This window comes from Sarcophilus harrisii, chromosome 6 (assembly GCF_902635505.1).
Source record: "Sarcophilus harrisii chromosome 6, mSarHar1.11, whole genome shotgun sequence".
Taxonomy (NCBI): domain Eukaryota; kingdom Metazoa; phylum Chordata; class Mammalia; order Dasyuromorphia; family Dasyuridae; genus Sarcophilus; species Sarcophilus harrisii.
The window spans coordinates 170,490,770-170,517,637 of record NC_045431.1 but is presented as its reverse complement, the minus strand read 5'-3'; the positions used below and the strand labels follow the sequence as shown (position 1 = coordinate 170,517,637).

At 39.9% G+C, this 26,868-nt stretch overlaps 1 protein-coding gene across 4 annotated transcripts in view; it reads right to left on the bottom strand.

The window, feature by feature from the left end:
* Nucleotides 1–26,650, bottom strand: part of TRPC3 (transient receptor potential cation channel subfamily C member 3) — a 103,020-nt gene extending 76,370 nt beyond the window's left edge. For 2 of the 4 annotated variants that reach the window (XM_012551893.3, XM_031941313.1), the window contains exons 1-2: nucleotides 14,160–14,634; nucleotides 355–1,126 (exon numbers count right to left, since the gene is read on the bottom strand). In XM_012551893.3, coding sequence (XP_012407347.2) covers nucleotides 355–1,126; nucleotides 14,160–14,383 — 996 coding nt within the window. In that variant the 5' untranslated portion in view covers nucleotides 14,384–14,634. Of the gene's footprint in view, nucleotides 1–354; nucleotides 1,127–14,159; nucleotides 14,773–26,366 lie in introns of those variants that run through there. The other 2 variants (XM_031941314.1, XM_031941315.1) reach the window with 2 other exon arrangements.
* Nucleotides 26,651–26,868: the final 218 nt, after the last annotated feature.

The window sequence follows — 26,868 nt, the reverse complement described above, 5'->3', positions numbered from 1 at the left end:
GCATTTAAAACTATTCTCCTGGAAAAAGGGGGGAAGGTTATAGGCTTTGCAAAATAGCCAAAGGGGTCCATGACTAAAAAACAAACAAACAAACAAACAAAAATAAAACAAAAAAAAACAAAACAAAACAAAAAAACCAAAACAAAACAAAAAACAACCCCTAAGAACAGAATCACCCAGCTAAGATGTGCAGCCCCAAGGACTCTTCCCTTGCCTCGCCATTTCCACTCTAGCGCGCGCACCCATACCTTCACAGTTATACACATTCACCTCCACCCACACTCCTTGATGCACGCACAATCACGCTCACATACCCTCCAGCGAGCTGGCCTCTGTAGCCGGGACCCGCCTCACCTTGAACTCCTTCTCGATGTTGGCCAACTTGGCGAGCTCATTACTGAGCTCCAGCGCCGTGAGCACGGGGTCCTCGCTGGCCAGGGACAGGTAGGCCGGGCTGGCCAGGCCGCGGTAGGCGTTAATGCGCGAGCGCGAGTGGCTGAAGGAGTCGCGCCTCTGCTTGTCGGAGCAGTCCGGGCACTTGCAGAAGTAGTCGTGCGGCCGCTCGATGCGCGCGCCCTTGGTCAGCAGCATGTGCACCACCTCGTACTTCTGGCAGTGCGCGGCCAGGATGACAGGAGTGATGTCCGGGGAGAAGCGCGTACCGTCCTCGTCGTACGCGTAGAAGTCGTCGTCCCGCAGCTCCTGCTCCCCCGGGCTCAGCGTCAGGCGACGGCCGGCCGCGAATCCCGGGTGGCTCAGCAGAGCCTCGACGATGCGCACGTAGCCCTTGCTGATGGCCAGCAGCAGCGCGTCGCCGATGCGGCTCAGGTTGTCCTTCTTGAGCAGCAGCTCCGTCACCTCCAGGTGCTCGTTGCCCACGGCCAGCTGAAGGGCGTTCTGGCCCATGTAGTCCACGCAGTTCACGTTCAAGGTCTCCGACTCGTCGAGCATCTTGCGCACGACCGGGATGTTCCCGTACTCGGCGGCGTCCAGGAAGCGCTCCTCTTCCGCGGTGAGGCTCGGCCCGCGGGCGTTAAACATAAACGCCGGGCCGCGCACTGCCTGACGCCGGCCCTTCTCCCTCATGGCCAGCCTCTTGGTCATGCATGGGCTTCGTTCCACAGACCTAATTAGCAGCAAAGAGAAAGTCACTGGAGGTGACAGCTGGACTCCCCCTCCACACCTCCCCTTCCTCCACACCCCTTTCCCAGCAGCCAAGCTCAAAGTCCCATTTGGCACTCTCCAAGTTTACCCGCAGCCTTTCTCTTTTTCAGTGCCAACCATTAATTAAAGGCTCAACCAGGGGTCTGTGAACTTAAAAAAACATTTTTTAAAATAATTATTTCTTTTTTTTTTAATTATTTCAATATAAGTTGTTTCCTCTGTAATCTCATGGGGCTTTTTTTTTTTTAATTATTATTTTTTGCCTTTAAAAACATGATTCTGAGAAACCCTTAAACTTAATCAGACTGAAAAAGGGGTCCCTGTCACACATATGATTAAATATTACTTTTCTTTTTATTAAATGTATCCCCAGTTCTCAGCACGTGGTAGACGCTTAATAAATGTTTACTGAGTTGAATCGTATTACATTATTAAGAGGTGACTTGCACTTTTGTATAATGGCACTTTTACTGGGTGTCTTCCACCTTTTAAAGATTAAGTTGTGTAGTAGTGAGGTGACTATCATTTTCTTTGTGATTCAATTTTTTTAAAGTCAGGCAAAATTTTTTCATTTTTTTCTGCACTCTTACGTTTTTTCTAGAAAGAAAATGGAGATACATACTTCCTCCAAATTTCTTCAAATATATATCATCAAATTGAAATGAAAAATCATAAACTTTCCCCAAAAGATTGCACTTTTTCCTAAATTCCCAACATCTCAAATTCTTCCTATGCATTCTCCTTCTCTGTAACCATCACCTGCATTTTTAAAAAGTCTAATGTAATTTAATATTATAGATCTACCTTACCTTCTAGTATTTACTCGCTGATTTTCAAGATACAATCTTTTTTTAAAAAATTAATTTAAAAAATTTGTAAAAATTATTGATGTCTTTTGTTCTAATATTGCATCTTTATCACCTCCAGGATCAAATCCAAACTCAGTTTAGCATTTGAAGTTCTTCATAACATGGCCTCTTTCTACATTTCCTACCTCCTTACTCTTAATTCTCCTTCATTAAGCATACATTCCTAGCAACACAACACTGGCCTACATGCAGTCCCTCAAATATACTACCCCACCCACCATCTCTGTACCTTTGAATTGACTGCTTCCAGACTTATAATGTTCTTCCCTTTCATTCATGCTTTCTAGTGTCCCTGGTTTCCTTCTTGATTTTGCTCAAATCCAATCTTCTCTAGAAGTCCTTTCTCCTCTCCCATCCCCTCCAGTTGCCAATGTCCTCCCCTCTCAGAAAGCCTTCATCTACTCTAATTATATCTTGTATCTCCTATTTATTTGTTGTCTCCCCCATTGGGAGAATGTTATTAGCACTTTAAAGGCAGATATTTTATTTTTGACTTTGTGTCCCCAATGCCTGGAACACACCAAGTGCTTAACAAATGCTTGTTCACTGGATTCATGTATCAGTTTGTTTAGCTATCTTCCCATCAATAAGCATCTATTTTGTTTCCAGTCAGTGCACAGTATCTGTGTCGAAATTGATGGGATGTCCATTAATTAAAGAAGGGCTGAACAAGTTATGGTATATAACAGTATGATCTTTATGCTATAAGAAACTATGAAGGAAATGGTTTCAGAAAGACCTGGGAAGGCTTGTATGCACTGATGAAATGTAAAGTAAGGAAGACCAAGAAAACAATATACACAGTAATACCATAATGATAACCAACTATGAAAGGTTTAGTAATTCTGATCAATACAATGATCCATCCTAATTCCAAAGGACTCATGATAAATTATGCTATCCACCATCAGATAGAGACCTGATAGATTCAGAGTGCAGATTCAAACCTTTTTTTTCCTTCTTTATTTTTCTTGAGGCTTTTTTTAAAAGGGAGAAACATGACTATTGTGGAAATATGTTTTGCATGAAGTCATAGTATATTGGGTATCATTTCTGGTTTTCTCAATAAGTGGGGAAGAGTGGAAGGAGATGGAATTTGGAACTGAAAATAAAAATAAAATGTCTTAAAAACAGCTGTAGTGTGGTCTGTAGGAGAAGAATTGAAATTTAGAAATAAGACTGTCCTCAATGGCTTTCAAAGCTATTAAGACCATTTCAGATTGAAATGAATGTTGAGAAAGCAGGAGAGTGGTTTTCATGTATTTTATTTAAGTGTGAATGAAAATTGAAAATCTCTTCTGTTTCAACCTATATGGATTGTCCTGTAAAATGACTGTCCAACTCTTCTATCCTATTTAAATTTTGAATCTTCACACACACAGGGAGTGACCACTTTCAATAAATATTTGTCCACTAAATGAACAAATGGAAGGCATTGTGAATGAATTGGGAAACTTTAAGAAGTAGTGGCAAGATAAGTTGGTTTGGAGTCAAGAGATCTGGATTCAGATCACACCATCTCTCTGGGCTTCAGTTTCTTTATCTGTAAAATGAGCAGATCAGATGTCCTTTTCTCTTGGGTCCTTTCCAGCTCTAAATCTGTGAAATGTGAATTGATAATAAGTGAGGGACTTAAAGGTTGTAATAATTAGGACAAACCACATGATTCCCATTCTCAGAAGGGGCATCTTCAAAATCTGGGGTGAAAGTAGAACCCTACTCACACCCGCAATTTTTTTGGTGTACCTAACTGAGGAGACCATTGCTAAAGAGATTCTAGTTGTCTGCTGATCCCCAGGTCATTTCCCCTTTAATTCAAGTTCTTGAATGCTAGGCTTAGACTCTCCACTTAAGTTGCTGTCCTCAAATACTCTTATCTTCATCAATTTTACCACTTCTCACAACTTCACATTATCTCAGCCACATGCAAGAATTATCATACCTTATTCTCAGTCACCCATAATTCTTCAACCTCTATGATTCAGATCTGCAAAATTCCTCTCTCTGACTACAACTTTCTATCCTTTCATCTCTTTTTCATCCTTATTCCTCCTAAACCTTTTCATCTACATCTCAACTTACAGTCTTTCCATACCTTTCTTCTGACTTATTTTCCTGTCATAATCTTGACCCTATAGTTATCCAGGTCAGTTAAGATCTCTTGCTCCCTTTTCTCATCACCATTGATGTCTTGCCAAATCCAAACTTTCATTCACTTACATGTCTTCTATATTCTTTTTTTCAGGCTGCCAAAGACCTCAAGCATGTTAGACTAGTTTCCTACAAATTTATGGTATCTAATCTCAACTGGATCCTCACTACTTATTCTTTGCATTGATAATTCTTTAATTTCTTTCTGATTAATTCTCTCATTGTCCCAAATAACTGTTTCAAAATTTCTCTTCTTTCCATACACTTCCTATGCCATATTCTACATATGATTATAATATTTTGACGACTATAAATGTATCCCTCTCTTCTCCCCTCCCCTTTCTTCCCCTGTCAGAGTCACTTGTCTATAAACTCTATTCCAAATCATTCAACTCACTCCAGATAATGAATAAAGTCTGTAAAAATATTTTGGAGATGCCTTCTTTCCCAGAGCTAAGACCCAACAACCACGTTGTGTCCTTGAACTTGACATAACAATAATCTTTTGTATGCTCAGAATGAGTTGGACCAACACCAGATGTTTGCTGAGGGATTTAGCTCCCCCCATTTCTCAGGGCCATCCATCCAATATTCACAATCCTTGTTTCTTGTCACTGATGGGTACTACACTCCTATTCCTGTTAGGGAATTCTGGTTCTGTTCTCTGATGGCATAACCCCCAAGACTTGACACAATATGATTTCCACAGGCCCATGGGAAAAGTAACTCAAGATCTAAAAATGATTATGTAATACTCCAACTTACTTGTCACATATAAGATTGGCCTTTAGTCCAGCATATTAAGCCCGCCTTCTTAAGACAACGGTGGGACTTTCATTTGCAAACATCATTTTCCTTACTCTGAAATTAATTCAACTTCTGTTTGTGGTCCTGATTCTCGTGTTTCTAGCCTGCTCTGTTTGGCTCTGGCCACTCACAGGTTACAGGCCTGTTCTTGTTCAGTTGACAAGTCTCTTGGTCATTTTAATATTTTTCAAAATTAGTTATTTTTCTTTGTATTCTCTCCAGCAATGACAGAAAACAACTTTTTAGCTTCTCTCAAAAATCTTCATATAATTTCCTTTATAAACTTCTCTTCACATAATTTTCTCACAAAATAATATTCAAGACAGTTATCCCAAGAAAGAAATCTATCTTCACCTTCTTTGTGTCACATGGGTTCTTTATAAATCCTTAAGAGACACATATTAAAGACACAACTTCTTAACTCTATTGGGAATGATGGTTCACATTAAGATATTTCTCTTACAGGAGGTAACCAGTAAATTCTTTGCATTTCCAATTTGCTCTCTGGTTAAAAGAGACTTGGGCAATTTTCTATTACGACTTCTTGAAATATTCTTTTTAAAAAAAATCATGGCTTTTAGGTACCTTAAAATAGAAGCAGCATAATGATAGAGTTCTTAGTCTTGGGTCAGGAACACCTGAATTCAAAATAATAGCTGTGTGACCCTGGAAAAGTCAACTTAACCTTTCTCTGTCTCAATTTCTTCATCTGTAAAATGGAGATAATAATAGCTCTATGTCCCAGGCTTGTTATAGGGGGAATGAGATTATTATTTTAAAGCACTTCTTATAGTGTGTGACACATTCTAAAAACTATATAAATGTTGGCTATCATTATTAGGGCAGATAATTTACTCAGTGGAGAGAAGACCTGAACTCAGGCACTTACTAGCTGTGTTGGAGACCTGCAAGTTGTCAGTATTCCCAAAGTGGTTGTTCCAGGGTAAAGCCTGAAAGTTGCCCTTTTGGTTTACACTCCAGACCTAGGGCTTTGTCTGAACAATATATTGTACTAGCTAGAATTTCAGCAGTCACTATTAGCCAGCTGAAAAGCCTTACAGGTTCAAAGTGCCAGAACCGCAGATTTCCTCTTATCTTGGGATTTCTACCTTGATTATTTGGTTGAAGACCTCAGACTGGCCTGAGGACTGGAACTGAAACTTCATCCAGCTCCTGGGTCAGATTAAACTGGTTGTGTTATGAAGGGAATAGGGGAATAAAGATGGAAGGACCTAATTAAGCCCCAACAATAAGGTCTCAGCTAGAGTAGGTCCAATAGAAAAAAAGAAAGATGAGGTTACCCAATCCATAGGATTTAACAAATGAATAAATATGGGAATGAGCATCTAAGTGATACAGTAACTAGAGCACTGGGTCTGGAATCAGGAAGCTTCATCTTCCTGAGTTCAAATCTGGCATCAGACACAATAGCAGTGTGACACTGCCTAAGTCACCACCTGTTCGTTTCGGTTTCCTCATCTGTAAAATGAGCTGGAGAAGAAAATGGCAAATCATTCTCTGCCAAGAAATCTGTAAATGGGATCATAAAGAGTTGGTTTTGAACAAAAAACATGGGAACAAACTCCTATAGATAATTTCAAGGGAATGGTGATGCTACTGCTAAATCTTTTCTATGGCAGTCAAAACATAGACTTAAAAGATATGGCTAAGGGAGTTAGGCTTGCTTTGAGAAACCCCCTTTTCCCTTTATTGTAACATTTCCCTTTTTTCCTTTTTCCCTTCTCCCAAGATCCTTCATCCCAGAGGAAAACTCGTGCATTATGAATAAATTCGCACCAAAATGGCACTGACTTCATGGGTAACACCTCTGAAACATATTTGCACATTAACAGAAAACTTAAGATGAGAATACTACTTAAGTCAAAGGAGAGAGGACATGCTGGGAATCAGATGATCCAGGACAGCCCCACTTACTCTGCCACAAACTTTTGCAACCAAGGAGCTTCTGTGCCTGTTTGCTCACCTGGAAAGTTATCGAGTAGACAAGAGCAGGCAGTACAGTATAAGGGAAAGAACACTAGCCCTGGATCAACGTGTGCTGATAAATATTTTAACAATCAGCTCTACCCCCAAAAAAAGTTACCAAGACATACTTTTCAGTTTAATGTGTATTATTATTGTTATTATTTTCTCCATCACTTAAGTCTAGATAATCAACAAAACATTAAATCTGCCTTGATTTGTATAACTTGTGAATTTTGAAGTATAATTAGTTGTACTAAAAATTTGTAATTAGCTCTCAAGCATATCTATGCCTCAAACTCTAAGAAAAAGAGTTCAAATCCTGAATATGCTGCTTATTACTATGTCACCTGGGACATTTCTCTGGGTTAATAGTTCTGCATCTGGCAAATAAATGAGTGGGCAGAATTGGATGTTCTCTTTGATTCTTTCCTCTCAGCTCTCATTCTTATGAAATAGACAATAAAGACCTTTTCAACTCTAATATTCTATGAATCTATATAATGATGAATTCTCAGGCACTAAGATAAAGATATTCACTTCAAATATTTGTTTATCACCCATCATCACCCAATGATTTCCTGGGCAAATCATCTAATCTCTTTCTGACTCAATTTTCTCATTTAAAATGGGAATAATAGCCCCTTCCTCTCAGAGTTATGAGGATAAAATGAGACAACATATATAAAGTGCTTTGCAAATCTTAAAAGAGCTATCTAAATGTTCGATATTGTTATCATTTTTGTTACTACACATCAATCACTATTCTAGACATTGGGGATACAAAGACAGAAATGAAAGAATCTTACATTTTAATCTAAAAACTCCTTTCCATCACATCATGTCAGTAATGATCTACTTCACTTACACTAAAAATAAAATAGAATAGAATAATGGAGAAATGATATAGAGCTTTAAAGTTTACAAAGCACTTTACAAATATCATCTCATTTTATCTTTACAATAATCCTGAGAGGCAAGTGCTATTATTGTCCCCATTTTACAGTCAAGGAAATTGAGACAGAAAATAGTTAAGTGACTTGCCTAGGGTTACACTATTAGTATCTAAGGCTGGCTTTGAACTCATGTTCCTGACTTTTGGCCCAATCCTCTATCCACTGTGCCATCTAGCTGCTTTTAATAAACTTTCTATTGTAAGCTCTTATAAAATCCTCTTCAATCTATCTGCTAGGACTTCCAACCAATTACCTTCTATTATTTATGCATATATTTTACATGCCCTCTTATCTGCTTTTGACAACACCCACAAGAGACAGTGACTCAAGTGAATTATAACAAGGGACTGATCTGCTAGATCAAGCTTGTGCAAGAAAAGCAAGTGGTCTAAGAGATGCCATGTTGAACTAAGAACTGGGAGAAGTTAATGTATCTGAGGTTGGATTTTTTTAATTATAATAATTTTTTATTGACAGAACCCATGCCAGGGTAATTTTTTTACAACATTATCCCTTGCACTCACTTCTGTTCCGATTTTTCCCTCCCACGCTCCACCCCCTCCCCTAGATGGCAAGCAGTCCTATATATGTTGAATATGTCATAGTATATTCTAGATATAATATATGTGTGCAGAACTAAACAGTTCTCTTGTTGCACAGGGAGAATTGGATTCAGAAGGTATAAATAGCCCGGGAAGAAAAACAAAAATGCAAACAGTTTACATTCATTTCCCAGTGTTTTTTTCTTTGGATGTAGCTGTTTCTGTCCATCATTGATCAATTGAAACTGAGTTAGGTCTGAGGTTGGATTTGAACTCATTTTACTGACTACAGACCTGGTGACCACAGACAGTATAGATCTACTGTGGCATCCTTTCAGTTCTAGAACTCGGATACCAGGAGAGACATCTCAATTGCAGACTGTCTACCATTTTTTTCCTGCCACACCTTAGGATGTTGTCCTCAGGGGTTGCAAAGTTATTTCTGGGAAGGGGTTGGAGAAATAATGAATTGAAACTCAACAGAATTCTTTCCTATACAAGCATTAGTGTTTGGTTTGCTAAGGAGAAGACTTAAAAGGAAGGCTAGGTTTCAATTTGGCAATTGAGCCATAGATGACCAAGTAATAATCATGGATAAGCTCATGTAGACACCTTTCCCTCTGGGTTGATTCTGCCTCAATGCCTCAGTGTGATAATTGTATAGGGCACTGGACTTGGAATCAGGAGGATTTAGGTCCAGACCCTCTTTCAGATTATTGTATAATCTGAGACAAGTCATTTGTCTTGACTAAGTGAATTGGCATCTCTGAGACTCAATTTTCTCATCTATAAAATGAGAGATTGGACTCGATAGCCTCTAAAGCACCTTCCAACTTTATTACCCTCTAAGTAATTAAGCAAATAAATAACAGAAAGATATTGGGCACATGTATGTGAATTGACCAGCCAAGGCATTGTTTCTGGAAAGAGTGCAATATTCTCTCCAGGATCCTGGCCAAATTTCAAAATAGGACACTTTGTACCTAAAATGAGCCCCTGTGATTTCAGTGTCCTCAGGTCAAGAGGTTCTGGAGGTGAATTCAGTTTCAACCCTTCCTATAGTACCTATGAGACCATGGACAAGTTATTTCATCTTTCTGTGTCTCATATACTCATCTGTAAAATGGGCATCACAATATAACGAGAACTCTTGTGATATGGGAAAAATAGTGCAGATTCTGAAGTCAAAGGATCTGAATTCATATCCTACTTATACTGAGTAGCCGTATGATCTTGAGAAGTGGGAGGTGGGACATTTCTCCTTTTTGATATTCTTTATTTGTAAAATGGAGGGGTTAGATTATATGGCCTATAAGGTTCCTTCCAGTAACACACTTGAGGTGACTATTAGGAAAACAGTATTTTGTAAACCTTAGAGATTATTGAAAACCTAAGCCATCAGCTATCTGCTCTAAGAATTTGCTGTTGTGGTGTCCATGATCCTATACTCAGGTCTTTATTTGACTACTCTATTTGACTAGAGCTTAAATTCAGGGCAGGAGAAAGGGCAAACCTATCTACTTAAAGAAAGCATTTCATTTTTGATATTCTCAGTAAAAGAACTCTTTTCCATATGGTTCTCTTCTCTCTCCCACCCAATAACTTACCTTTCCTCACCTGCAGAAAGAACCTCTCTTAAACTATGTGTAACTATATAATCAAGAAGTTGTGCAGTACAGTGAGAAGCTGGGGAAGCTAGACCTAAATTCAAATTTTGCCATGGTCATTTTCTAGCTGTGTGACCATGGGCAAATCACCACTCTGAATCTTTTCCTCATCTTCAAAGTGCTGTTAATATTACTTACAGGACCAAACTCAAAAGGTTTGTTTTAAGAATACAAAGAACTAATGTAAGTCAAAAGGTTCTTTGCAAGTCATAAAATGAGAAACAGTTCCTTAGGTTGGAAAGAACATAGACTTGGATAGAATAATCAACGAACATTGATGAAAACTCTAATATATGTACCAAGCTCTGTGTTGGATACTGGGGATAGAAACACAATGAATGAAATAATCCCTATTCTCAGGAACTCAGCCCAAGTCTTTCTGTCACCCACTCTCTGTGAAACTTAGGACAAGTCATCTTCCTTCTTTATGACTCCCAATTCATAAAATTAAGGGGTTGGCTATCTAAAGTCCCTTCAAGCACCAAAACTTTGGTTATTATTGGTTATTTAGTTATTATTAAGAAACACACACTATAGCTATAAAGGTCTATGAGAGAAATATTCTGCCTACCCACTAGAGTCTAGTGGTTCTCAAACTTTTGTTTTCAGTATCTTTATCCTATTAAAAATTATTGAGGATCTCTCCAAAGCGTTTTTGTTCATCTGGATTATATTTATAGACATTTACCATATTGGAAATAAAAACTATTTTTGAATTTGTAGACCCTCTAAAAAGATTTCAGAGATCCCCAGGATTCTCTAGACCATACTTTGAGGACCACTGCTAGACTGTTCAGTTATTTCAATTCTGTCTGACTTTCTGTGATCCTATATAGGTTTATTTGTTTGTTTTCCAAAAATCTGGAGTGGTTTGCCTGTTTCCTTCTTCAGTGGCTTATGACAAACAGGTTAAGTGAATTGTCTAGCATCACACAGCTAGTGTCTGAGATAGGAGTTGAATTCAAGTCTTCCAACTCCAGGTCCAGTGGATCTATCCACTGAGTCACCTAGTATTCTCTACCCTTTAGGCTAGTCTATATGAAACAACAAAATTGCCTCAGGGGATGATTTCACTGACCCAAAACTTTAAAAAGCAATAAGAAGCATCTCCCTTGTGTCCTGTTTCTTCAGGTCAGTGTCTTCAGGTGTTCTCTTTAAGCTGTATCTTGTGTTTAAAGGAACGATATACTCAAACTCAACTATTGGAGCAAATGCCATATTTTAAAAAATGACAAATCGGCAGAAAGATGGACAGTTTTCATCTTGCCATTTAGGAGGGGGTGATTCTGGGCATATAATGAAAAGTATATACATCATCTCTCTCTCCCTCCCTCCCATCACAAAATGTTAGCACTAGAAGCTGGCAGGGACCAGTTAATCATTTTATAGCTGAGGACACTGAATGAAAGGACATGTTCAAGGTCATACAGTTGGTAAGGATCAGACTGCATGTCAACTCTTTGGAGAGTAGCTAGAGGGAAAGAGCTCTGAATTTGACAGCATGGTATCTAGGTTGTGACCCTAGCACTGCTTTTACTCTACCTGTGACCTTTTGGTCAAGTTTCTCTGAGTTCATAGGATTTAGAGCTGAAAGGTAGTCCAAACCCTCAATTTTTTTTTTACATGCTTTAAAATTTAACATTTTGTTTCCCCCCCCAATCACATATAAAAACAATTTTAACCCCCTCATTTTAATTGAGACAAGGTTTTTGTCTTAAGTGATTTGCCCAAGGTCACAAGAGTTAATTCAAATTTGACCCCAAATCCCGCAACCCAAATCTAGAACTCTTTCCATTACTCAGACCTAGTTAAGGGTTTTTATAATCCTTGGTGTGTTCCATAGACCCCTTTGACAACCTGGTGAAACCTATGAACCCCTTCTAAGAATATTACTCTAAAATGCATAAGATTACCAAAAAACATGAATTATATGGAAGTAAAATTCTCAAAAAATCAAGTTAACAGCTCCTGGAGATGAACTGTAAGATAAGGTTCCTTCGTAGTCTGACATTTTTCGGTCTTAAGACTCCAGATCCAGAACACTCTTCACTTTCCTAAGTTGCCTCCCTCATCTCCAAAGCCTGTCTCCGATTCAGTCGCAATTAATAGAAATCCAATATATCAACTACGCTGTCTCCATATGGAAAAGGACCGTCCTTGCTTGTTTTAACAACGAGCCAGGTACGCTTTGAAACAAACCAACAGGAAGGAACTTGCTGAGGAAGGTGGGATCTTGGGAGAAAGGGTCTCCCAACTTAACGGTATTGCTCTGCTGGCCAGGGACCCCGAGATCGGGTTGGGGTGTGCCTCCCTGCGGAAAAGACTCGCGGGCAGCCAAACCTGCTGTGCTCCCTCTCCCTGCCCGCGGCTGTTTGTTCCTCCCGCAAACTCTTTAAATCCTGCCGGGAGCAACATACAGTTTCCGAAAGTAGCCACCCAAAACAGCCCCTCCGCCTACCTTCCCTAACAGCTTGCATGCTCCCTAGGCTAAGAGGTTGCCGTACTTCTACCTATCGGAAGACTAGATGAGACTGACCAAAGTCGCTGCCTCTTTCCGGCCATGTGTCTTGGGACCTTTCCCTCCACTAGAAGGAACAAGCACATCAGATGACCACTGAGCTCCCACCACCACCTTCACATTGAGGAAAATTCCTCTCCCTGCCTTCCAACCCCTCTACCCTTCAATTCTAGCTACTTCTGACATCTCTCCTTTTGTGTAGGTTGAGCCAGACCGACACAATTCCCCGATCCCTTGCCAGCGGAGTGAAGCTTCGCTACACTGGGATGAGGAAGCCTTCTTTCCCGGCTTGGGGCCAAATAAGCGGGTTATGTGATCGGGAGGAGTAACGGGGCTCGCTGCGGCCAATGAATGGGGGAGACCCAGGTCTCCCTCGTGTAGCGGTTTGACGGGGAAAGAACGTCTACTGCATTAGATATCCATGAGGCAACAGGGTCCTCCCTGCGAGCTTCAGGTGGTCGGGTGGCTCTGGTTCAAGTCGCCCATCTGTATCTGTCATTGTCTTTGCCCGTCTATCGGCCTGTCCTAGGGACAAGTCCTCTGGCTTGCCTGTCTGCCTGTCTATTCTAGTCGACCGACCTTGACTATCTGATTTCTCTCTCTCTCTCTCTCTCTCTCTCTCTCTCTCTCTCTCTCTCTCTCTCTCTCTGTGTGTGTGTGTGTGTGTGTGTGTGTGTGTGTGTATGGGCGTGTGCCTGCTGATTGCCTTTCCTTTCTTCCAGCCCTATTTATCTTCTAGTCTACCAGTCTGTCTGCCCTTCTGATTTTCTGCCACTACCTGTCTGCCTAGTCGCCTGTTTCTTTGTCTGCCTGTCTGTCACTCTCAGTTAAATCTGTTGTCTCTCAGTCTCTGCTTGCCTGTCTAGGGCATCTTGTGTCTTCTGCCTCATAGCCTCCTCTCTGTATGCCTAGCCATTCTCCTGCCTGTTTGTCTCTGCCTATAGGTCAGTCGGCCCTGCTGTCTGCTTGCTTGTGTTAGCTGTCGGTGCCTTAACCTATCTAATCTAATGATCTTTCTGCTTGTCTATTTCTCTGCCAGAATGCCACTTCTCTCTTTGTTTCTGTCTCTGTCTCTTGATTCTTTGTGTCTCTCTTTCTCTGTCTCTCCTTTCCCCACCCCCCTCTCTTTCTCCTTCCCTCCTCTGTCCATGAGTCTTGTCTTGCCCTTCTGCCTGACAGTCTATTTGCCTGCCAGTCGGTCTGTCTACTCGTCTGTCTCCCATCTCTGATCCTGGTACACCGGCCCGTCCCTCCAGTCTTTGCTCCTAGCAGGCAGTATCCGGGGGCGCCATCAGCGGGTCTATTGGCCAGCAGAAAAGTTGCTCAGAGTTTCCCTCGGGCTGTTTGATTGAGGGGTCAGCCCCGCGGCCCTGGGGCTCAAAATCCTAACTTCGCAGTTCCGAAGGGGCCACCTGCCCCGTCCTCCTCCATTCCCCTCAATCCTTTGCCTCCATCAATCCAAGCCTCCCCCTAGAGTGCCGACGTTTGGAGATTGTACTCACAGGCTGCTGCCCAGCGGGGAGCGAGGCAACTCTCCGCCTAGGGACTCGGCCGGGTTCTCCCAGTAGCCGGACCGGGGCGGCGGCTCCAGCCCACCATTGACTCCCCTCCAGCCCCAGCGGCCGCCGCGCTGCTGCTGCTGCAGCTGTTGCTCCTCGTCCTCCTGAGCCGGGAAGGTCACTCTCCCGCTCGCGGGTTCCTTCCACTTTTTGCCCTTGGTGGACATAGCGGCGGGCCGGCCGCGGCTCGGGCTGGGGCTCAGCTCAGAGCTGGGGAGAGCGGCCCCCGAACCCTCCACTAACGCCTCGCTCCGCCCTGGTCCCCACCCTTCGGCCCGCTTGTCCCGCTGCCTGTGAGGACCCGCGGCTCAGCCGCTGGTAGGGAGGGAAAGCCCGAACAGAGGCCAGCCCACGTCGCAGCTCAGCCTGCACCATCCAACCAGCCCCGGAACCAGCTGCGGCGGCCAGATGTGCACCTTGAGCAGCAGCGGCCAGATGTGCGCCTTGGGCAGCGACGGCCAGATGTGCGTCCAGAGCGGCGGCGGCGGCGGCGCGGGCAGCGGCGGGGTCCCTTCGGGCAGCACAGCGAGCCCTCCCTCCTTCGCCCTTGCCTCTCCTCGAGCACCACATCGCTGGCGAGGACAGCATCATTCCCAGGGGGAGAGTAAGGGCGGGGCGGGATGGGGGGTGGGAGGAGTGGAGGGATAAACGGGGATGGGGATGGGGGTGGGGCGGGGAAGGCAGGAGCGGGAGACTGAGCTGGCGGGAGACTGAGCTGGCGGAAGACGGACAAGAGTCTCTCTGCTTTTGGTCAAGATCGGGAAGACTCGAGGGGTGAGAAAGGAAGGACACAACTTGCTCAGACCTTGAGAAATGAGGGAGGAGGAGAAGCCCCTGCAACCTTCCCTTTGACTTTCAGTCGAGAGGGAGATCTTTCCCATTGAAAGATTCAGACTTCGGAAAGGAAAAGGGTTTCTTTTCCTCCAATCTCGCCTTCCTCTTAACCATCTCAACTTTCCAACTTCAGGCAACAAATATTTTTCCGCTCTTTGAAATAATTGGGAATTCAACGTCTGTTAATTTGGCGGCAACTTTTCCTAATCCCGATTTGTAATGCAGAAATCTGCATCACACCTCAGGATGTAATTAATCGTGCCTTTTAAAACAAACAGTTATTCACAGCCTGCCACGTGTAAGTGATAGTGTTGACAATGAAAGATGTTAAGACTGTGTCCTTAAGGACCAGGTTCCGAGGGCAGTTTACTAGCTGTGTGCTCCTAGGCAAATTGCTTAACCTTGGTTGCCTCAGTTTCCTAATATGTACAATGAGCTGGAATAGGAAAAGGCAAACCACTCCGGGACCTTGGATATCATCTAGTCCAAATTTTACATTTGAGAAAACTGAAGCCCTGAGAGGTTAAGGATCCCAATAAGATAATTGACTTCCCGATAGAAAAATTAGTGTCATTTATTAACAATAGGAATAATAGTGTAGCATTTTAAGTAGTACAGAATTCTTTACAGATATCATCTCATTTGGATTTAATTTGCTTTAGATTGTGAGCTTCTTAGGAACACTTTCTTTGTATCCCTCATCCTTAGTACAGTTCCTGGCACTTTGTGTTTGTTGACTGACTAGAAGAATCCTACAAGAATCTAGTCCAACTCCCTTCTTTAACAGATGAAAAAACCATGGGAGACATATGTTTCCAAGTCCAATCCCCTTTCCACAAAAAGACCACAAAAGTCATAAAAATCACAGGATTTCCTGCTAGTGAAATCCTACAGTTTATCTATCTCCTTTTACAGATTTAGAAATAGAAGCCCAGGTCAAAGACTTGTCCAAGGTTATTTGGGTCACAGATAGCTGAGGCAAGAGCGAAGTCCAGCTCTTGTGTCTGTCTCATCCAACCTTCCTTGCTGTCTATACCCCTTTAACTGAATCCTAAGAAAGCTATCTAGAACATAATTTTAAAATAACCTATTTTTAAAATCCACAACAGCCACCTCCCCAATGATTTCAACAGGGGAAATTTTGTTCTGAATAGGCTTCCTTCAAGTTATAAATTGAAAGGACAGCTATTTTCACAAGAATACCTGATATGTTCTAATGAGAGCTAAAATAAGGTCTTCATTTCAACAGTATATCTAATCAGACTGGGTTCTTTTCTTAGTGGGGGTTGAAGCTCTGCCCTATCTCAACCCTGTCCTCAACTCCTATACAAGGCCTTTCTTGAGCCCTGCAATTGTTAATACCCTTCCCCTCCTTAAATTTACTTTGTGTTTGTTTATCTGTATATGTCATCTCTTCCTTTCCCACCCATAGAATGTAAGCTTGCAGAGGATAGAATCTGATTCACTTTTGTCTTTGTAACCCTAGAGCTTAGTAAAGTACCTTGCACATGAGGATTGGGAATTGGACCTGTGGCTTAAATAATATAAGAAATTCCCAATCAGGAAACTAATCCAGACCAACATCTTCTCTGCAGCCAAAAAGTGGCAAAGGTGGGATTGGAACTTGGCTTCCTAGCTCTGAAACCTACCTTCTGCTAGCTCCATGACAGTTTACTTCCCAAAATAAAAAATGACAATCATAAAAAGATTAACATTTTTGCTGAATTTAGTTTTGTTGATTATAAAACAAAACAAAAATAAAATAAATCATGGTGTATAGAGTGCTGCTGGGACTGGAGTCAGGAAGGTCTGAGTTCAAATCCACCCTCAGATACTTACTTACTTGTTCTGTGACTTTAGGCAAATCTCTTAACCTCTATCTGCCTCAAAAGAGTACATGGGGAAAGGGAGTTTGATAGGCATAAGAAGACTTGAAAGGGGAGTTTTGAACACCAAGCAAAGGAACTTTTTATTTGATCCTGAAGATGACAGGAAGTCATTGAAATTTCTTGAATAGGAGGGGTGACATGGTCAGAACTGCATTTTAGGTAATTCACTGAGTGATTTGCCAAGGGTCACATAACTAGGAAGAGCAGGGATTTGAATTTAGGACTGTGACTCCATTTCAAAATTATTTCCATTCTTCCTTAGCACAACTAATATCTGTGCCTTTAGGGTCACCTGTGATTATGATTCTTCTGAGATTCACAGACAGAGCATGACTGGAGAACTTTGGATATTAAAAAGTTCAGCTTTTCTGGCCGGGAACAGCTTGGGATCATTCAAAATGCTGCAAAATAAGGAAAATAAAGAATAGCTTTACAGTTTCTCATTGATGCTTGTTGAACTATTAGATAGCAAGCAGAGCTATTGAAATTCCAGGTCACCTTGGCTGTTCAAATTTGGAGGAATGGAAATAATTCTGAAATGGAGTCAGAGGTCCTGAATTCAAATCCCTGATCTTATGATTGATTCCTAGCTGTGTGAATTCTTGGAAAGTCGTTTAACCTCAGTTTTACCATCTGAAAAAAAAAAAATAGTGTTAAATATTTGAACTAAGGCAGCTAGGTGGCACCATAGTGCATAGAGCACTGGGACCGGAATCAAAAACACTCATTTTAGGTTTAAATCTGGACTCAGATGTCTACTAGTTGTATATCCCTATTTGCCTCTGTTTCCTCAGCTGTAAAATATGCTAAAGAAGGAAATGGCAAACCACTCCAATCTCTTTGCCAAGAAAAATCCAAATGGGGTCACAAAGAATTGAACATGACTGAAAATGACTCAACAATAAGAGTTTGCATATAATTACTTCATGGAACTTTTAAAATTTCATAAAAAAGTGAATGGGAAGAGAGACATTTTCTTCCCAAGAAAAGAGAGATTTATTTGCTTAAGAGAGTACAAAGTCAAGGAAGGAAAAGGGCATGTTTGTATAAAGCAAAGGAGAATCCAGAAGAAATAGAATGATCAAGGATTAGGGAGAGAGAAGATGATCTTTGCAGTCAATACCTAAAGAGAGGATAGGTTCGAGCCCTTGTACAAGAAGAGACATTGATGTGACAAGAATCAGAGTGATTTTATTCTCTGAGACTGGAACAAAGAAATGGAAACAAAGGATGGATTAAGAACTAAAGAGGTTTTGGAGGGAGACGGCCTAGAAAGGAATAAAATATATGCATGAAATGATGAGCTTCAAATGAGAAAACATTGATATGGGAGAGTGGCAGAGTGGATATGGGACCTGAAATCTCATCCTCATATGTTGATTGATTCAGTTTTGAATAGTTAGCACCTTCTCAACTCTCTCAGTCGGCTCTCCCTTCTGACTAGAAGGATGGAGGATGAAGCAATTAATTCCTCCCACAGTCTTCCTTTATAGAGGGCTCAGAACTTTTCAGATAATCACTCTTCCATTTTCCATCAGTTACTCTGCTCCCACATCTGTACTTCTTAGTTCCTTACTCCCCAGCCTGGTTTTGTGTGCTGTATTCACTCAATAGGGAGCAAGTTCATTGAGGTCAGGTTTTTTTTGTTGTTGTTGTTATTTTTGTTGTTTTTTAATTTGTATCCCCAGCACTTAGCACAGTGTTTGGCACATAGTAGACACTTAATGTTTTTTGAATTGAATTGAACTGGGAATAGTTATGCTGTCTCCCAGCCAGAGGATTATATACCAGGTGGTGTATGCCTATGCAAAAGACTTTCTAGAACACATGATATATTCAAGGAAATTCTGAGAGGGGGAAACAGTAGTGATTGAGCTACTTCCTTTTTGCTTTTGAAGGGACTTCAATAGCAAACAACAGCCATTTTCCTTTGGACTTTGTTCCAAAGCAAAAGGGACAGAGATATAACAAAGTGAAGGAGAAGGGGCTTAATAGGACCCAAGACTATATATGTCCTCCTACTGCTGTACATGCTAGATTTGTGACAATTTATATTACATAGGGATAAACTCTGGAACATTTTATTAACTCTACATTTCAGTGCTGGGGGACTACAGCAACAAGTAGAGACTTTAACCTTCCTGGGCCTCAGTTTCCTCAACTATAAAATGAAAGGTTTGGACTATATAACCTCTAAGATATTTTCCCATTCTAGATCTCTAGCCTAGATGTAGCACCAGTTCACTCAGTGTAACTACCTATGTGACACCCAACTATTTCCCTCTTTCTCCTTTTTCCTAGTACCTGTTTCTCCTTTCTCTCTTTTCCGGCTATTTCACTCACTTCTTTCTGCACCTGTGTTGGCAGTTCTGGGAGATTTTCAGGATGGATGAGCTGGTCACATCCCTGATATACAATCACCACTCAAATTCTCTTTCTGGCTATTAAAGGTAATGGTCTAGAGGGAAGGGGATTTCTTCTGACTTGATATTTTTGCTCCTGAATTCACCATCTGTGCGCATCCCATTTATACAAAAGCAATCAGAACGACATCACATATGCTTAAACATGAACTATTTCCTAAATAATATGTCAAAAGTCAGAAAATCACAACATTTATGCTATAAAAGGCAAAAACACAAATAAATCTGAAGTCTGAGCCACACCAGTGTTGCTAGCTTCTGAATTTCCTCCATTCTCTGTGTACCACTCAGGGCCTCCTGACCACTGCGCCCTGGATCTTCAAATCTTGAGTGTGGGTCTGGTAATGCCATAGTATGCATTTGAGACCATTTCTTGAGTTGATTCATAGTCTATTCCAGGACATTGGACAATGTGCTGCTGCCCCAACCTTCCCTAGTGTCCCAAGCCCTCCCTATCTGTCTCTCTATTCTGAAAAGGCGATATGGGAAAATGGAGGTATATGCCCAGGGTCATACAAAGAGCAAGTAGCAAAGTCAGCACTCTAGCCCAAGCAACAAACTCCATGAAAATATGAGTGGATCAAATAGAAGTCAATTATTTCATTAAACAATAAGATATATTAAAAATAATCTTAAAAGGCTGAAATATAGAAGAAAATATAAAGTATATAATTACAAAAATAACTGATTTTAAAACCAATTGAATAGAAGAAGTTAAAAAAATCATTGAACTATCTGAAAGGCATGATGATAAAAAGGAGCCTAGACATCTTTCAAAAGTTATTAAAAGAAAGCTTTCCAGATCTCCTAGAAACAGAAGAAATGGATTTAGAAAGAATGTACTATTCATTGTAGGAAAGAAACCCCAAAATAAAAATTCCCAGAAATATTGTAGCTAAAATCAAGTTTCCAGACCAAGAACATTAGGAGAAGCCAGAAAGAAAGCATTCAAGTACTGAAGAGCTACCGTCAGATCACACAGGATTTAGTAGCCACACTATTAAGGATCAGAGAATTTGGAATATGATATTCCAGTAGGCAAAGGATATGGACTTATAGCCAAAAAATAACTTACTCAGGAAAATAAATATATTGCTCTGGGGGGAAATGAATTTTTAATGAAATAGAAGACATTCAAGCATTACTGATGAAAAGACCAAACCTATGGAGAAATTTTGAAGTACAAATACATGGATAAAGGATTTAACATAGATAAATGGCTTAAATTCAAATATGAAATGTGAGATATATGTTTCTACTGATTCCTATCATCATGAGGGTTCATGGAAGAAGTTCAATTAGACTAGATTTTGGAATGATTCTTTTATAGCTTGATGTTCTTAAAAGAGAGAGAATAGAAAGGGAAAGAAGAATACATTGAAGAGGATGGGAAAAGGAAACTGGGGGAAATTATCTCACATAATGAGAATGCAAAATTAGAGATTTATACAAGCAGGGAGAAGGGGGTGGAGGTAGCTGACACTTGACCCTTATTTTCATCTTAAATGGTTGAAAGAAAGAATAATATACCTACAGAGACTTGGGTACAGAAATAATTTTACTCAATAGTAAGATAGAAAGGAAAAGAAAGAAGTTGGGAAGGAGAACTAAATTGAGGGTAGATCAAAGAAAGGACTGGTCCTAAGCAAAACAAATTCTAAGGATATAAAAAAATGCTATATCTTTTTTTTTTATGTGGCACAGAATTAGAATCTGAGGAAGTGACAATAAATTGAGCAATTGTCGAGCAGGTTGGATGTGGTAGGATCCCATTATACTGAACTTATCATTCTGATGACCAACCAGGATTCCAGAGAATTAATGATGCTACCTACCTCCTGATTGAAAGATGAAGAACTCAATGTAGAATTAAACTATTTTTTAGGATATGACCAAAGTGGGAATTTGTTTTGATATGTTATGTACTGTATTATATTCTGTATGTAGATATACATTATGTACATTTAAACTATATATAAATACATACATATATATACATATACATACTACATACATATATAAACTTGGGAACTCTGATAAGACATTGACCAATCACAATTGCTGAGGACCCATGATGATACCTGCTGCTCATTTCCTGACAGAGAAATGATAGACACAGAAAGTGTAAGTAGAAACATAATTTTTTTAGTCATAGACAATGAGAAATTCTGTTTAGCTTGACTATATACATGCTTGTAAGAGGGATTTTGTTTTTATTTCTTTCTCAAAGTGGTGAGGAAAAGGCAGGAAAGGGAGATTAAGAAGACTAATGAATGAGTAAATTCAATTTCTAAGGGTCTTCACTCTTTTAAAGCCCATGATTCTTGCTGCTTAGTATGGAGGAATGGGAATATTTTATAATAGCTAAATGAAAATTGTATTTTACATATATTATCTCATTACTTCACAACAACCACAGGAGGTACTTGCCATATTTATCACCATTTTGTAAATGAGGAAATTGAAGCACAGAGAGTTTAAATAATTTTCTCAGGGTTACACAGCTAGTAAGTATCTGAAGTTGGATTCAAAGTCAGTTCTTCCTGATTCCAAGTCTAATAATCTATCTTTTCTTTTTTCCCCCCAATAATCTATACACACTACCCTCTCCACTTCCAGGCCCCCAGCAGTGTTTTGGAAGGGACTGTTCAAACATTGGGAAAATGGGTAAGCAGCTCATATTCCTAAAACTAGATCATTTGCTTCTGCTGCTTCTCCTTCCTCTTCTTCCTCTTTTTTTTTTAAACAATTTTTTCTTAAGACAATTGAGGTTACGTGATTTGACCAGGATTGATTAGCTAGAAAGTATCTGAGGTTGGATTTGAACTCAGGTCCTCCTGACTTACTAATCTGACCAGGACATCTCTCCAGCCTCTAATATTGTTCATGAACTATACAAGTCCTGCCTGAAAGTGCTTGCTTTGTCAGTGCCCCAAACCCAGTCTCCTCCCTTTAATATGATAACCTTTAGAAAACTGCTCATTCTTATAGTCCAAATTGATCTCATCCACTCCTCTCAATTTTGTCTGTATTCATGCTCTCATTGGAATCTTGGTTCAAGGAAGCAAGAGTGGAAGTAGAAAAGCACATGTTATTTAGATCATAGACTTAGGGCTGGGAGAGACCTTGAAGGTGCTAGTCCAAATTTATTTTCCAGATGAGGCTGGGAAAGGTTAATTGATTTGTCTGGAGTCACACAGGAAAGGTAGAAGAATCAGAATTCACAGTTTCTCAATCCTTACCCTTCTCTTGTACTCTGCTGCCTCTTTTATCCCAATAATAAACTTTTCCCCAAAGCCCTTTCCCTCTAATATTTAGGCACATTGTCTTCTGTAAAACTGTCAGATATTAGAAAGTGAACAGCCTTCCTATTTCATAAGAAGAAATGGAGGCAGACTTGGGCTTAAATCTTAAATCTCAAGCTCTACCATTTATTACAAGGTTTTGGGCAAGTCTTCATCTATTCAAGCCTCGGTTTCTTCATTTGTAAAGTGCAGAAGGAGGAGAAAAGTTCCTTGTAGCTTTAAATTTATGTACAGTGCTTTGGAAACCTTAAAACACTATACATGTGAGTGCTGCTGACATTAATGGCAAATAGCTACTGCTGCTACTACTGATAATAATGAGGATGAGGAGGATGAAAATGATGATGCTGATGTTGATGAGTGGAGTCTGCTTTTTAAGAGAGCCCAAGTTGTTTGTTCATGGACGATCTATGAGGCGTGGCAGAAAAACAGAAACAGATTTTATCACTTAGGTTGTGAACTTTGACATTCTCTCATTACTCTGGTCATATTACCTATTTTATCATTGTTGAGAAAGTGAGGGCTTGTCTTTTTGTTTGTTTTAATAGTTTCATTCATTGTTTCAAACATTTATACAAGCAGCATTTATTAAGCACTTGCTGTGCTTTATTATAATGTACTAAGTATTGTAGTTCCAGGAACAAGTACTTATTAAGCACCTACTATATACCAGACATTTTGCTAAGCAATTAACAAATATGATCTCATTTAACTCTCTCATCAACTCTTTGAGGTAGGTACTGTTATGATTCCCATTTTACAGTTGAGAAAGTTAAGGCAGACAGAGGTCAAGTGATTTGCACAGGGTCACACAGCTAGGAGGTGTCTGAAGTCAAACTTGAACTCTGGTTTTTCATGACTATATAGGTCCCATGCTCTTTCCATTGTCCCACTCAAGTTGTATATTTTGTCCCTATTATTCCAGGACTGTATTAAGTAGTGGGGGCACAGAGACAAAAACCTTCTTTGTAGATGTTAATATTCTGAAGGGGATAGGGATGGGGAAAGACACAGACAGTAATACACTGTAAATAAAAACAAAATAAACACAATAAATGAAAAATAACCTGGCAAGAACACTAGCCACTAGAGGGAAGCAGGAAAAGTCACTTGTAGGAGGCATCTCTTGAGCTGAGCCTATATAGTTTTTTACATGTGTCTTTCCCATTATTTATTCTCATCTTTATCAGCAACAGCAGCAGCATTTTCATCCTCCTCCTTTTCCTCATCATTATTATTACCAGAAGCAGCAGCAGCACTAGCTATTTGCTATTAGTGTTTGCAGCACTCACAGTTATATAGTATTTTAAGGTTTCCAAAGCACTGTACATATATTATCTCATTTGATTCTCACAGTAGCATTCCCACCTCCCTTTCCCCCTGGCAATGACTGATGGATTTCCAGAATTTTGAGGACACCGCTGATATTAAGATACACAGGGAGGGGTAAATGCTTTCCCTGCCTGATGGCCAGTGATACATCCTGCTGTTTTATTAGCAGACTAAGACACCATGGTAATTTCCTAAGCTAAATAAATGATGCAGGAAGACAAATGCCAAGTCTTTGAACGGTATCATTGTGAATGATTTAGTGTTTTGATTTTCAATAATCCTTTCCTTCTATGAATGAGAGAATGGTATTATCAAGGCAATTTCATCAAGGAAATGTAGGATCTAGAGTTGCTATATCACTTAAGACAGTCTCCTTTTTTCCAGCATAACCTGGAATGAAAATAATCAGTCATTTCCTATCAAAAGTATTATAGGCTGGTTTTCTGTTTATTGGAAAGGGCTGTCCTTGCATATAATTCTAGTCTTGAACTGAAAAAAAAAAACCTATCAAGGGAAATAGTCTTATTCAAACACCAACTCTTATAGGTAATTGAGCCCAGTCGGGTAATACAATATATTAGAAAGAATTATGGGAATCAAAGAATTTGAATCCTGGCTTTGCTAGCTAACTTATTGTAAGAATTTGGATAGGTCATTCAACTTATATTGGTCATAATTTTTTCATCTGGAAAATGAGGCAGTTGTACTTGACTGCTAAAGTTCCTTAGAACTTGAAATCTATGATTCCAAGGTGATCTAATTTCAATTCTGTCTCAATTTAAAAATTCATTTTTTCCTGAATTTTGTTTATACGAAATACCATCCAATAGATATTAAATATCCATTAAAAGGTATCCAAAGATGATGTCTACCTCCAGGAGCATATACTCTAGGTGATAGAAGTCTTCTTTCTTTCTTTTTTTTTCTATACATGTAATTTTATCTGTGTGGGAACTCTTGGTATGGGAAACTTTTTCCTCCAATTCAAATCTGTAACTTATCTGTAATTGTCTAAGACCCTCAGAGGTTAAGTGATGTCCATGGTCACAAGACTAGCTTATGTCAGAAAGGTAGCCTGAAGCTTTTTTTCCCCTTGAATCCTGAATTTGATCCTTATTCAATCCTTTATCCACTGTTTTTCAAATGGTGGTGGTAATGATGAAAAGATAAGACTCATAACATATTTAACAGTAAAAGTTTTAAATAATAGTTGAAAATATCATGGTCTCAGTATGGTTGACTTGAGAGGAGAGAGGAGACCCTCCTGAAATTAAGCAATAAAAAGTATAATGTTGAAAGTTGACTATGATCTGCCCAGATATAATGCATAATATTGTGATTCTTCTTCATTAATTATTTGCCTTTTCATTTTAAGTGTTTTACTGATGATCTAATTGTCTGTCTATTGTCTTGCTTAGTGTTCCCTGATTGTAGGCATAAATGGAAATACAGAATCTCAGAATTGGGAAGGACCTCAAAATCATCTTATAACCTATCTCTGGACAAAATGCACCTTTCTTCCCCCAACATTCTTAACAAGTGACCCTCAAAATTTTGCTTGCAGACTTTTAATGAAGAGAAATCTGTTCTCTCTCTAGGACAGCCCATTGAACTTTGATACAGCTCTAATTTAAGCTTTTCTTTATATCACATATAAACCTACCTTTCTGAAGCTTCGACCCACTCATGTGATTGAGCATCCTTGCAACCCTGGTTATCTTCGAAGGGCCAGTATAAAATTGTGGAACCCATAAATGAGCACAGTATTCCATAGCTATGGTTTGAGCAGGAATGAGCATGTCATGACTCCCTAGTTCTACCAACACACTTATCTTAACGCTGCTGAAGATTTCATTAGCTTAGCTATTTCTCTGCACTGTGGGCTGAGGACATAATTCTAGCACCTCCTATCTTGAGTCTACAAATCACATTATGATTTTACAGTAAGGCACTTAAGAATCCCATTCCCTGCCCTTATCTTAAGTATTCCTGCTAATTATTGGAAATGCTGACTGCCTGCCTGGCTAATTTTTTTTTCTTTCCTTTCTCCATCACATATTTCAAGAATCAGAGGTGAAAATCATATTCAGGCACACATTTCTGATGTCTCCATTGTCATAAAGTCAACAAGTACATGCAGGACATCCACAAAAATTGTACAAACAGCTAATATTTAGGGTGCAAAAGACAGACTGTTACTCAGTAAAATGGTCAAGTAGACAAGTTATTTGTGTGAGGACTAGTTAGATAGATTCAAATAAAAAGAAGTTAAAAAAAAACCCAACCCAGGTATTCCCTTCAGGTGATAAAGCTTATTTCTTGACAAAACAATATTTTTCTTAGTATACAGAAGCTTACTCTTCATACCTCATAATTTCAGATGGCATCCACTGGCTTGTGTTTTCCTGGTAGCACTGATGAGGAAGTTAGTCCAAAGAATTAGAGAAGCAGATACTTGTGTTGCATGAGACAGAGACTCCCAGAATGACCAGATTCTGTTTGTTTAGATAGTTTTCCAGATCCTTTCAAACGAATGTCTTTTAGAATAGCCTGAAACAGAAAGGACAGTGCATTTTGTTGCACCCTGAGAGTCTTAAAGAGATTCACTTAAGCTTGCTAATGCACGATTCAGGAATGAACATTTTCTACAGCTCTTATGAAATATGCTTAGCCAATGAAAATGATGATGCATTTTCTCTTCTTAACATTGATGCTCTTGTTCCTTTCCCCCCTCCTTCCCGCAGCCTTCCAAGCCCCACCTAGATTTTTTTCCCTTCAAGAAATTGCATCCAAGCTTTAGACATTAGCTTTCTGTGGCCTCTAGGGGAAGCCCAAAACAACTCTCAAAGGCATTAGCAAGTATCTTTTC